Consider the following 12665-nt stretch of genomic DNA (forward strand, 5'->3'; position numbering starts at 1 on the left):
GTGGGTTGGGCAGGGGGACAATTGCCCCCCAGGCTGCCCGAAATCTAATCTAAGCGGCCGCTGGGTGCTGATGCCGCTGGCCGGCGCTACTATAATACTTGTTTTTTTAATTTAATTTTAAAATTAAATTTTAAAAATGTATTAAAGCAGTGCCGGCCAGCGGCCGGCGGCATCAGCACCCAGCAGCCGTGTGCGATGGCCGCCTAGTGATGGGAGCAGCGTGAAGGGTGAAAGCTCCGCCCCCTCGCACGGACCTTTCACCCCTCACGCTGCTCCCATCACTATGCGGCCATCAGACTGCTGGGAATGTAATCTAAACAGCTGATGCGTGCTGATGCCGCCGGCCAGTTCTGCTTTAATACTTTTATTTTTTACTTTATATGGCAAGCCGATCCAGCTTGCCATATTACATAAAAAAAAAAGTGTTAAAGTAACTCCGGCCGGCGGCATCAGCACGCATCGGCCGTTTAGATTACATTCCCAGCAATCTGATGGCCGCATAGTGATGGGAGCAGCGTGAGGGGTGAAAGCTCCGCCCCCTCGCACTCAGACTGCTGGAGCACTGGATGTCGGGTCGGTGACTTCCTGTCAGGATAGAGAAGAGAACTGTGTGCAGCTACCAGAGGACGGAAGTGAAGAGAAGCAGAAGAGCAGTAAACTAATGTACTTTTTGTACAAACTGTATAATATTTTTTTGTATTTGTTAAAAACTAAAAAATCGGCATGTGTGTGTATGTAAGTGTGTCCCCCTATATGCCACTCTGCCTCCAGAAATGCCTTATACCCCCCTATATGCCACTCTGCCCCATGATATGCCTTTTAACCCCCTATATGCCACTCTGTCTCCAGAAATGCCTTTTAACCCCTATATACCACTCTGCCTCTATAAATGCCTTGTAACCCCTATATACCACTCTGTCTCTATAAATGCCTTTTAACCCCCTATATGCCACTCTGCCTCCATAAATGCCTTTTATGGCGTATAGGGGTATAAGGCATTTCTGGAGGCAGAGAGGCATATAGGGGGTAGAGTGGCAAGCCTGGGGCAGATGTGCATAACTGGGGGGGGGTCAGGTTGGCGAATAAAAGGAAATAAAAACAAAAAAAAATGTAGATAGAAGGGGGTAGGGATAGGGTAGATAGCCTGAGAAGGGGGGGGAGAAGCGGGGGAGAGGGGGTAGATGGTGTGAGAGGAGGGTCGATTGGGTTGGGGGGGCCCTTAACAGATTCTCGCACCGGGGCCCTGAGGCTTCTAGTTACACCCCTGGTAGGAGGGTTTGATGCAGTAAAACTATGCAATTCCACAATCCTTGCTCCCAATTTCATAGATGCACAGGTGATCCTCAATATATTAGTGGAGCACAAAAAGAAAATAATGGTCACCTAGTTCATAGGATGGAGATGGTCTGTAATGGTGACTGACAGCAGAGGCATGGCTCGTCTAAGCTCTTTTGATATAATTCTAGAGCATTGAAATAAGAGAGTAGGTGGGTATTCAGTTTGTATATGTAATTATGGGGGAACCAGCAAGGTAGGGTTATAGGTATAGTTTGCAAAAAAAAAAAGGTGACAGTCCAGTTGAGTCATGCCTGCCTTTCGTTATATGAGGCCCAGATATCCTCCAGTTAACTTGCAAAGGAGGACAAATACAGGTCAAGGGTCTGGGTCGTATGCTTGGTTTGTCCATTAGTCATTGGTTGAAATGCAGTAAACAATGTGTGTTCAATACACTGTGTGTGACAGAAATGCTTCTGCAATCATACATAAACAGACTACTGTCAGAAATTCTGGTAAAGGGAACACCATTCAGTTGTACTACTTTAATGATGGTGTGAACAATAACAACTGGAGAGGGGTTCAATGCAACATTTTAGTCAAGCAGTCCATCACTACCATCATAAATTACAGCTTTGGAAACAGGTAAGTCTACTTACAGACAGATATCCAGGAAAGATCGGGAACTGCTAACAACTCTAATAATCTCAGCAGACAAACATTAGATCCCTTGCATCTGGAACAGGTTTCACATATGCTACAACACTCTTTGAAGATTCAGGCAACCAAAAATGACTCTTGGCAAGTTTAAATGCTTTGTGGAGACCAGGATATCTTGCTAGGAGGAATAATGAATATACCATAGAACAGCTACTCATATAAATTCCAAAATAAAATGTTTCCAGTAAAAATGTCTTGTTATTCCTCTAGTTGTTGGGTCATAGTTAGCAGATTTGTGCACGTGGATTCATACAATCTGGATTTAGCATCATTACAACCTGTTTTGGTACTCTTTCAGCAGACAAAGCTAGAAGGGACTGTGTGTAGGAGGGTACAGAATAAGTGATTGACAGATAGACATAGGAGGGCTATAGGTCCTTTCTACTCCATGCTGTGGTTATGGATTAGTAGTATACAGCAGTTCACATTTTGGTAGCAGTTACGAAGATGATGGCACAGTGGATTGGAATACAGGTGGGCATAGCAGTAGACATGGGACTGGGGTGCCTTTGTAAGCTTCGAAATTCTTAAAAAATGAAGCTCACGGAAGAGGAAATGCAGTGTGTGTGGGGATTGGTAAACCCAGGTGTTCACACACACTGTGCAAGAAAGAAGCCTCTGGTAAGGTAAGAGGGTTAGAGGAGGGAGTAATGGGAAAGGTAAGGGAGTGAGGAAGGGAGGGAGGCATGAAGGGTGAAAATGATATAGATATAGGGTGAGAATGATATAGAGAAGGAGGCAGGGAGAGATGAAGTGAATGAGTATAAATGCATGTATGTTACAGTGAATGTGCATATGATTGCATGAGTGTGTACGTGTGTGTATATGTAATGGCATTAGTGTGTAAGTGTGTGTAATAGCATAAGTTTGTATGTGTAAGTGCATGTGTGTATTAAACACAATTGTGTATGTTTGTAGCATGGATGTGTATGTATGTGGGCCTGGATCCCTCCCTAAATCCTACGATGTTGCTGCTTAAAGTAAATCTTATTGAAATGGAGGACTGCCATCAGAAGTTTTGGGGCCCCTTATAGAACATATGGTTAGGCCTCCTCCTCAGATGACCCCCCACCCTGAGATGACCCTCCCTCCACACCACTAGGATTTTCTCTTCTCATGTTTTCTGGTGGCAGACAAAACGTTTGGGGGGTGCAGACAAGCTGTTTGGGGACAAAGATGTCATCAAAGCATCGCAGGAGACTAGAAATGCATCTACAAGTGAGGGCTGGGGTGACCATATTTTATTTCTGACATTCAAGGAGAGAGTATGGAGCAGATGAGATTACACACAAAGGCATATGTTTTATATATATGCAAACAAGGCAAAGAAAAATGTTGGTGCGCTAAGCTAGCTCAAACAATACAAATGTGTAAAAAGAGACCAACCAAACAGGTGTGAGCATGCTGCAAATACGGTGTATTGGCTATACAGAGTATACATAAAACAAAAACTCTCTGCGCTTCTCACCCTAAGGCTAGGTTTCCACTTGGGTTTTTTTTGCAAAAACGCCCATTAGGCTAGGTTTCCACTTGGGTTTTGTCCTGCGTTTTTTTTCTTGATGAAAAACGCCAAGAAAACTGCCACTGCATTTTCCTGCGTTTTGGCGTTTTTTTCTGGAGTTTTTTCTGACGTTTTAGCCTTTCTGTGGAAATTGCTTTTTTTGACCTTAGGCAGTTTTTCCAGCCTTTACAAGTTAGAAGTTTCACCCAGCTAAAAGGGATTAGGATAAATGGCAAGTATCTGCCCCCTGATGTCATTTACTTGGTAGAGTTCTACTTAAACGCCCCGGCGGACCCTTTTGTTACTTTTCTGTGGTTTGTAAGGCATGCTTTATTCCGAATGTCTGCTCCTCTAGGAAGATTGGCCCCAAATGATGGTGCAAATTGTTTGCTGTTGCTTTTGGCACGCAGGATCCAGTTGATGCGTCGCGTATGTTTGTTTGTAATGGCATGTTTGTTCCAAATGGTGTAGAATTCAATATGAACTTTGTTTTGTGTGAAACTGTTTGTTTCCAGCCTATTTCTCGTAGGACACACAGATACTGGGTCCATCCTCTGCATTGTAACTGTGGAAAAACGCCATAAAAAACGCCAAGGCAATAAACCCACATGGCTTTTTCATGGCGTTTTTTCTCTCCCATAGACTTCTATTGGAGAAAAACGCCAAGATTTCCTTGCAAAAAACGCCAGAGTGTCAACATGCTGCGATTTTGAAAAACTGCCACAGAGCCCAAAAAAGCAGAAAAACGCCAAAGAGGACTGAAAAAACGCCAAACAAAAAAACGCCAAGTGGATATGGCATTCTGCGATTTCCTATTGAAGAACAGCTAACATCTGGCTGCTGCGTTTTTTCACTAAAAAAACGCCAGGCGGCGCTATTGGCGTTTTTATGGGCGTTTTTAGCTAAAAAAAACAAGTGGAAACCTAGCCTGAAAAAGCCATGTGGGTTTTGCCTTGGCGTTTTTTATGGAGTTTTTTTTTCCACAGTTACAATGCAGAGGATGGACCCAGTATCTGTGTGTCCTACGAAAAATAGGCTGGAAACAAACAGTTCACACAAAACAAAGTTCATATTGAATTTTACACCATTTGGAACAAACATGCCATTACAAACAAACATACCCAACTGGATCCTGCCTGCCAAAAGCAACAGCAAACAAATTGCACCATCATTTGGGGCCAATCTTCCTAGAGGAGCAGACATTCGGAATAAAGCATGCCTTACAAACCACAGAAAAGAGACAAAAGGGTCCGCCAGGGCGTGTTTAAGTAGAACTCTACCAAGGAGATGACATCAGGAGGAGCCATTTATCCTAATCCCTTTTAGCTGGGTGAAAATTCCAACGTGTAAAGGCTGGAAAAACTGCCTAAGGTCAAAAAAGCAATTTCCACAGAAAGGCTAAAACGCCAGAAAAAAACGCCAAAACGCAGGAAAATGCAGTGGCGTTTTTCATCAAGAAAATAACGCAGGACAAAAACCCAAGTGGAAACCTAGCCTAATAAAGTTGGCAACAAATATATAAACATAATATAAATGAGAGGTTTTGGTTATATGAATTGGACAAAGCATAATTAAGCTCACCGCCACGTCATGGCCCACTCTCAATAGGGTGAGAACCTCCTCTCACCTCCTACATAGTGGGCACACAAAGCAGTTTATACTGCTACCAAAACCTTATTACTGTGTTGGGGGAGGTGCGATTAAACCTCCTCCCAATTAACCCCTGGACATCAAGCTACAACCAGACTGATGAGAAGCCAATAACACATTAATAAGGTCTGGCGAAATATTTTATTTCACCAGAATTTGCTCTAAAACAAATTTCAGTAAATTAATACAGATGATGAATTCCATTGTGTGTTTCATTTCTAACTAGTAAGCTCCCATGAAATAAAATATACAGTATCATTATGATACTGATAATTGCTTTATTTTTTCCATATATGTAACAAAGATTGCAAACCCCTTTGGAATCAATTAGAAATGTTATGTGGAAAACCCACTGATTATATATTTAAGGCAATCTGAGTTTGTAGATATAATATAACTGTATATGTTTTCAGATTTCCATGCAATGTTACTGAATACTTCAGGATTATAAAAAGGTATGTGTTTTATCTGCCATATTTTTCTCGGCAACGGTTGCATTTGACATCATCTTTTTGCATATTTTTTTAGCATGCATCGGAACTCGGTTTGTATGGGAAGTCATACATTGATGAATGCAAAATTGTGCGGCGTTGTGTGTATATATATATATATATATATATATATATATATATATATACTTTATATATTCTCCATAGGTGCACACCTTACAGGAAACAAGAAAATCTGGATCTGGGGGACTAAATGCAGGCAATCCATTTTTTCATGAAAAAAAACCAAGAAAACAATTAATACGATACCTAGGTGAGCTACCTAACCTGTAACACTTTCTTTCTTTGCTATGAATGTATCACTTAATACTCTAAGCTTGTGTTGTTCGGTTTCTTAGGATGATCCATAGAAAAACATGGGAAAGCAGAATGAAACAGTGACTGAGTTCATCCTTAAAACTTTCACAGAAGATCGTCGGATGCAGTATTGCTTATTTGGTATCTTCCTGCTTATCTACCTAGTAACAGTGCTTGGTAATTCTGGTATATTTGCCCTTATTCAAACAGATCCGCTACTAAACACCCCTATGTATTTCTTTTTAAAAAACTTGTCCTTTTTAGATATATGTTACGCTACTGTAATCGCACCTCAGACTTTAGCAAACCTTTTAACTAATAATACAGTGCTATCTTTCAGCCACTGTGCAGCTCAGCTCTTTTGGTTTGCTGGATTTGGAATTACCGAATTACTTCTCCTAGCTTCTATGGCGTATGATCGATTTGTGGCTATCTGTAGGCCCTTGCTTTACAGAGTTGTAATGACACCGAGATTATGTTACTGGCTTCTAGCAATATCTTATATAGGAAGTTTTGGTTTATCTGTTATTCTTTGTTGCTTTATTTTGAATTTATATTACTGTGGCCCAAATAGAGTCAACCATTTTTTCTGTGATGGACCGCCCTTGATAAAATTAGCATGTGGGGACAAGAAATTAGTTCAGCTCCTCCTGTTCATTCTGGTGGGGTCTACAGATGTTTTGACTCTTCTAACAATTCTTATTTCTTATTTATTTATTATATCAAGCATATTAACAATACAGTCAGCTAAAGGGAAATGGAAAACATTCTCCACGTGTTCATCACATCTAACGTCTGTCTTCATTCTGTACGGAACTGTCATTTATATGTATTTGCAGCCTCCATCAGACTCATCAGAGACCCAAGATTGGTTTGTATCTGTTTTTTACACCATGATTATTCCAATGCTTAACCCCTTAATCTATAGTGTGCGAAATAATCAAGTTAAAGAGGCATTTAAAAAGATTCGTGCAAGATGCATAGAGCAAAGTATCAGGAATAAAAAGTGGCTATAATTTACACAAACCCTAATATATGACACTTTCACACAGTGGCCTCTCCAGAAATAATAGATAGGGGGCACACAGAGGGCCAAAGGCAAAAGTAAAGGGAAGCACCTATAAGTAATGTTGGCAAGGCAAGCAGTACAAAACCCATTCTGCTGTATATGGGGGACTGGGTACTATGTGATGTTGAGCACATCATGTGCTTTCACAGTGACTTCATTTTTTTATGACATCATGCCATTTTTTTGGATGAAACCTAATTACCATTCTCTACAAGGGATTTGTACTGGAAACATAATCTCTGTATCTTCCAATAAAGCTTATTTAACCAATTTGTATTGCCCTTTTACAGCTAAGTAATGTACACTGACATAGGATTTATGGACAGTGTCCCTACACCTTTACAGGTGTACACCTGCATCTCTTGCCTTACTCTAGTTATGTTAATGGCTATATAAAATAAATACTTTTTCGTAATGGGCTTGGGTATATATATATGAAGATATACTAGAGTATGTGTAGGTATCTGTGTCTTTCTTAGTATTTCAGGGACGTATGTGTATTAATGTTTTATGAGCTAGCTTTTTGTATACACAAACATCTTAAATAAACCACTGTTTAACTGAACTGTTTTTTTCTATAATGTGTACTTATAGCCATTTGGTTCAACTTTGAAATATTTGATCTTTTCCCTTTTTAGCAGAAAAGTCAAAATATGTTGTAAAAGTGTTAACTGCCCATGTATGAATGAATACGTTTATAAAAATACATACATATTTTAAATGTAAACAAAGTACTAAGGACACCCAGTAATTCTAAACTTTGGTTGATTCTGCAGAATCATGATCAACTCAACTAACTTGAACAATTTATTTATTGCATCATGAAGGCATAATTTGTATTATAAGTAATTTGATGACAAAGAGCCTCACCATATACTTTGATCTCATACTGATTCATTCACTGATTGATCAATCATTAATGTATTGTTTTGGAAACAAAAAGCTTTTATATTTTCAGGCGCCAAGAAACCAACATGCTCACATGTTGATAAATATTTAATTAGAATGTATTGTTATTGTCTTTCAGTTTATTTTAATTAACATCAGAAAAAAATATCTTGCTTACAAATTACCCAAATGTCACAAAAATGGGTATAAAACCCTACTGACCAGCGGGAGAAAAAAAAAATCAAAAAGAACAATGTTAATTTTATTAAGATTAGGAGTAGAATTAAAGTATTTTAATTATGTTTGATGAATTTCCAAAATATGGTGACATGGACACCATGACACTGCTGTATGGATAGCTCATCTCTAAAACAATAAATGTGATACTGTATATTATGATTGTTTATAATTTGAAATGTATTTCATTTTTAAAAAAATAATAAAAAAATCCTGATAATCTGATATTTTCTTCAAGCTCTTTGCTATTTGTAAAACAACCATGGAAATAAACAAAAAATGTTAAAGCTGTGAACAAGGAGCCTTACATCTAAGCACTGGAAAGCCATTACCTGTCCAAGGTATCAACAGAAATCTTTTTTTGTTTGTGTTGATTGCTCTAGATTTAGTACTCTCAAATCTGCTACTATTTTGTTATAATAAATACATTAATTGTTTCTGATAATAAGGCGACAAGGTGCTAGGATGGGCATTGGCCACTGGCATAGGTTTTATGTTTTTTATTTTCATGATATAAACCTAACATTTCATATAGAAACACATAATTTGACAACAGATCAGCACAATCATTCTGCCCAATTTTGTTGTCAATATATGTACACATTGATTCACATAGAACATTTATATTAATACCATGCTGTAAACACTACTTGTACCACACAGCATTTACATTGGCATGTTGAATGTTTATCAAGGGCATTAGATGTACGGGCTCACAATGCATTGTTTTTAATGGGTTTAAGGACAACCCATTGTCCTTAATGGGTTAAAAGAATGAGCCACACTTGGAAGTGTACAAAAATATATGTACATATAAAGTTATATGCTCTTATTAGAACAGTGTGAGGATTTTTTAAGGTGACATCTTAAAACATTTAACGTGAAGTTTTAGATATCCAGGCCTATTTTATATGTTTCAAGAATTTTGGTTTTCCACGTCTTAAGCTTTTTTGGGGGGGGAAGCTTAATGTGGCTTAACGTACAAAAAAAAGAACCAATTTCCTCCATGCTTTCCATTAATGATATGGCTTACCATATGAAAATGAATTAAATGAATTAAATTATTAATTGATTTGCTCCAAACTTTCCATAATACAAGAGTCCATCTATTCAAACATATACAGACCATCTCAGGAGTTTTGGTAAAGCATTCCAAAAGTAATTCATAAGTAAGTACTTTTTTTTACAATCCTAAAATATTTAACATGAACAGCTTAATGTAAAAAAAGCTTAATGTACTATAGTGTGCCCAAACATCAATCATTTGCCTTTGAAATTTACCACAACCTTAGTTAACTTAACGTCCCAAACCTAAGAATCTACAAAGTTTCATGGCATTTGGAACCCCAAATTGCAAATTAATGATATGGCTTAACATAGGTAAATGAATTAAACTATTAATTGATTTGCTCTAAACTTTCCACAAAACAAGAGTCCATCTATTCAAAAATATCCTGAAGACATCAGGACTCTGGGTAAAGAATACTAAGCATTATTCACATTTAACACGTTTTTTAAAAAGTTAATGTGAACAGCCTTATATAAAACGAGCTTAATGCACCAAAATGTGCCCATCAATCAATCAATTGACATTTTGCACAAGCTGAGTTTTTAACTTCCCAAACCAATCCTAGAAGTTCATGGATTTGGTTTCTCAAATTGCAAAGGTTGTGAGATAAAGCTCATTTTCTGGGGAGGGGGGGGGAGTAATGTGGCAAAATGACTATTGACTAAAACTATTAATTGATGTATGAATTGATTTAAAACATACCCTGAAAATTCAGTAAAACACCTGAAAAGTTATTTACATTTAAGGCTTTACTCATGAAAGATAGAGGTTGTGTCCCCCTCCTTGGCCGCAGAGCTTCTTATGGCAGCTCTGGTCTGACATCCCATGCTCAGGAGATGTCCCTATCTTTGCAATAAAGTCAGGGCATACAGGTACCTCATGAAAGGAATCTTGGCACACCTTTTAAGGACACACCTGGATGTCCATAGGGGCGTTTAAGGGTTAAAGAACAGGTCATCAAAGGATGTTTAGTATTGTTCCTGTAAGTCTGTGTATAATAATATAATCATAATATCGAAGACACATTTTTTATGCCGTAAGCATATTCAACGTTTCCATCTTTTCTTTATAACTAATATGTTCCATAATTTTATTTAAATACATTTTATTCCATATGTTCCATAATTGTATTTAAATATAGTTTGTCTGAAGATTTCTCACAAAACACAAAATCAGTGCAGTGGAATATCAGAAATAGACTCTTGTAAATGCATTATATTTTTTAGGATTTTGTTTGGTTTGTTAAGAATGTAAATATCACAATTTCCGCATGATAACACAACAAAAATATTTTGTTTTAATAATTGGACAGGAAGGGTTGGGTAGCACTGGAAAAAAACATCAAAATTCTCAAAAGTATTTTCTTGGATTGTTAAATGTATATGTTTCTTTTTACTCATTAGATAATTATTTAAATACTTTGGGGATTTGCTTGTTTATAGATTAAGATGTGTTACCAATGGTATATATGTTGGATTTAAAAGCTTTTTGTACAATGATTGAAATCATGTTTCATAAAGCATGTAAAACTAGCAGGTAAGCAATTGCTAGTGTGAGATAATCCTTTAAGAATTAATAGAGTGAAGAAAGGGGCTTTTCAATGATTGGCTGGCATAACTGGCGTAAATAATACATATAAATTGTATCACATTTTTAATTAATAAGTGGCAATGTTCATTAGCATTGAAGGACACATGAATCCAGGTATAGAATATTATACAATGTACAAGAGCTGCGTCAGTGGGTACAATTATATTTGACTCTGTTTCTTATGTCATCAGCATAATTGCTCCCTGAGATGAACACCATCAGCAAGAAAATACTGAGACTCAAAGTTAATGTTTTGAAGTAATCACTAATCAATATCTTCCCTGCTTTACTGATATCAGCTCAAAGAATATTAGCATTCTACAAGTGAGGTGACTCAATTTATATGCATATATCTAATCCATTTCTGCGAAAATAAACTTTGTAAGGTGAAATATGAGTTATTGTATTTCAATTGCTTCCAGTAAAACGATAGCCTTGAAATCTACCATTTTCTATATTTTCATCTACGAGAGAGAAAATGATTATTATATTAATATTTCAGAGAAAAACAGGTAGTAAAATGCAGCTATAGCATTTGTGTAACTGACCTCATTAGTTAACTTAATTGTTTTTACAGATGACATGTTTTTGTTTGTTCAGACATGGAAATACAGCATTTATTTTCATCCAACATGAACCATACTGTTACTGAGTTTGTCATTTTGGGATTTTCAAGTCTTGGATCTATCCAACAACTTCTTTTTGGGTTTCTAGCCTGTGTTTATGTGCTCATAATTTTTGGAAATATAACAATAGCTTTTGTCACTTGGTTTGACCCACATCTCCACACACCCATGTACACATTTACAGGTATGCTATCTTTACTGGATATATTTTATACTGCTGTAACAGTTCCTCAAATATTGGTAATTTTTTGGGCCGGCAGAGCATATATCTCCTTCATGGGCTGTCTTTTTCAGATGTACTTTTTCCACTCCTTGGGAATCACTGAAAACTACCTATTAACAGTTATGGCATATGATCGTTATGTAGCTATCTGTAACCCTCTCAGATACGCAACTATTATGACTTTCAAGTATTGCAAAAAACTAATGAGTGGATGTTTCTTATGTGGCTTTTTGAGTCCTGTTACTAAACTGATTTTAGTTTCTCGGCTGCCCTTTTGTGGATCGAATAATATCCATCATCTGTTTTGTGACTTATCACCTCTCTTGCATTTAGCTTGTACGGACACATATCTCAATGTCATTGCTGATTTTATCATTAACTCTTGCATCATTGTGTTGACCTCTATATTTATTACACTGACTTACATTCAAATTATTATCACAGTATTAAAGATGAACACAGCAGAAGGACGAAAAAAAGCTTTTTCAACATGTACAGCTCATCTCGCAGTTGTGTTCATTTTCTTTGGGAGTGTAGCCTTTATGTATGTAAGACCACGAGAAAGGTATACACCAGGATATGACCAATTGGTAGCTATCAATTATACTGTTTTGACTCCACTTTTGAATCCTCTTGTCTATAGTCTAAGAAACAAAGAAATTAAAAAGTCACTCAAAAAATCTTTCACATTAAAAGTTAAGCAGAGAAAAAAATAGTTCCCAGTGGTGTACCTTGAGTTCAATGTACATTTCAGATAATAACATGGTTCTGTTGTAAAATTGAATTATTGTTCAAGTTTTGCTTTAGAAAAATGCATCCATTCATAAAAACTGCTCCAGCATAATAAGTATTACTTGTGGAAATTGCTGTATTATTGTATATTGTTTATATTTAAGTTATCATGCAAATGCCTTTATTAAGGGTATAGTGAGGGTTAAGGTGGCATCTTGCATACTGTATATAAGAAAATCAAACCATGGTTCTGACTCCATTTTGGAGGTCAGATCCTGC

The 12665-nt window shown here is 37.2% G+C and overlaps 2 protein-coding genes across 2 annotated transcripts; both read left to right on the forward strand.

Annotated features, from left to right (window-relative positions):
- The first annotated feature begins 6011 nt into the window (after nt 1-6011).
- LOC149297724 (olfactory receptor 8U1-like) lies at nt 6012-6968 on the forward strand. Its single transcript, XM_089488186.1, has one exon. The coding sequence runs from the start codon at nt 6012-6014 to the stop codon at nt 6966-6968; it is 957 nt and encodes a 318-aa protein (XP_089344312.1).
- A 4439-nt stretch (nt 6969-11407) lies between these two features.
- On the forward strand, nt 11408-12370 carry LOC149297725 (olfactory receptor 6N2-like). Its single transcript, XM_089488187.1, has one exon. The coding sequence runs from the start codon at nt 11408-11410 to the stop codon at nt 12368-12370; it is 963 nt and encodes a 320-aa protein (XP_089344313.1).
- Nucleotides 12371-12665: the final 295 nt, after the last annotated feature.

The sequence above is a fragment of the Sceloporus occidentalis genome, unplaced genomic scaffold (assembly GCF_023333645.1).
Source record: "Sceloporus occidentalis isolate IW3139 unplaced genomic scaffold, rSceOcc1.0.p SCAF_37, whole genome shotgun sequence".
NCBI lineage: Eukaryota > Metazoa > Chordata > Lepidosauria > Squamata > Phrynosomatidae > Sceloporus > Sceloporus occidentalis.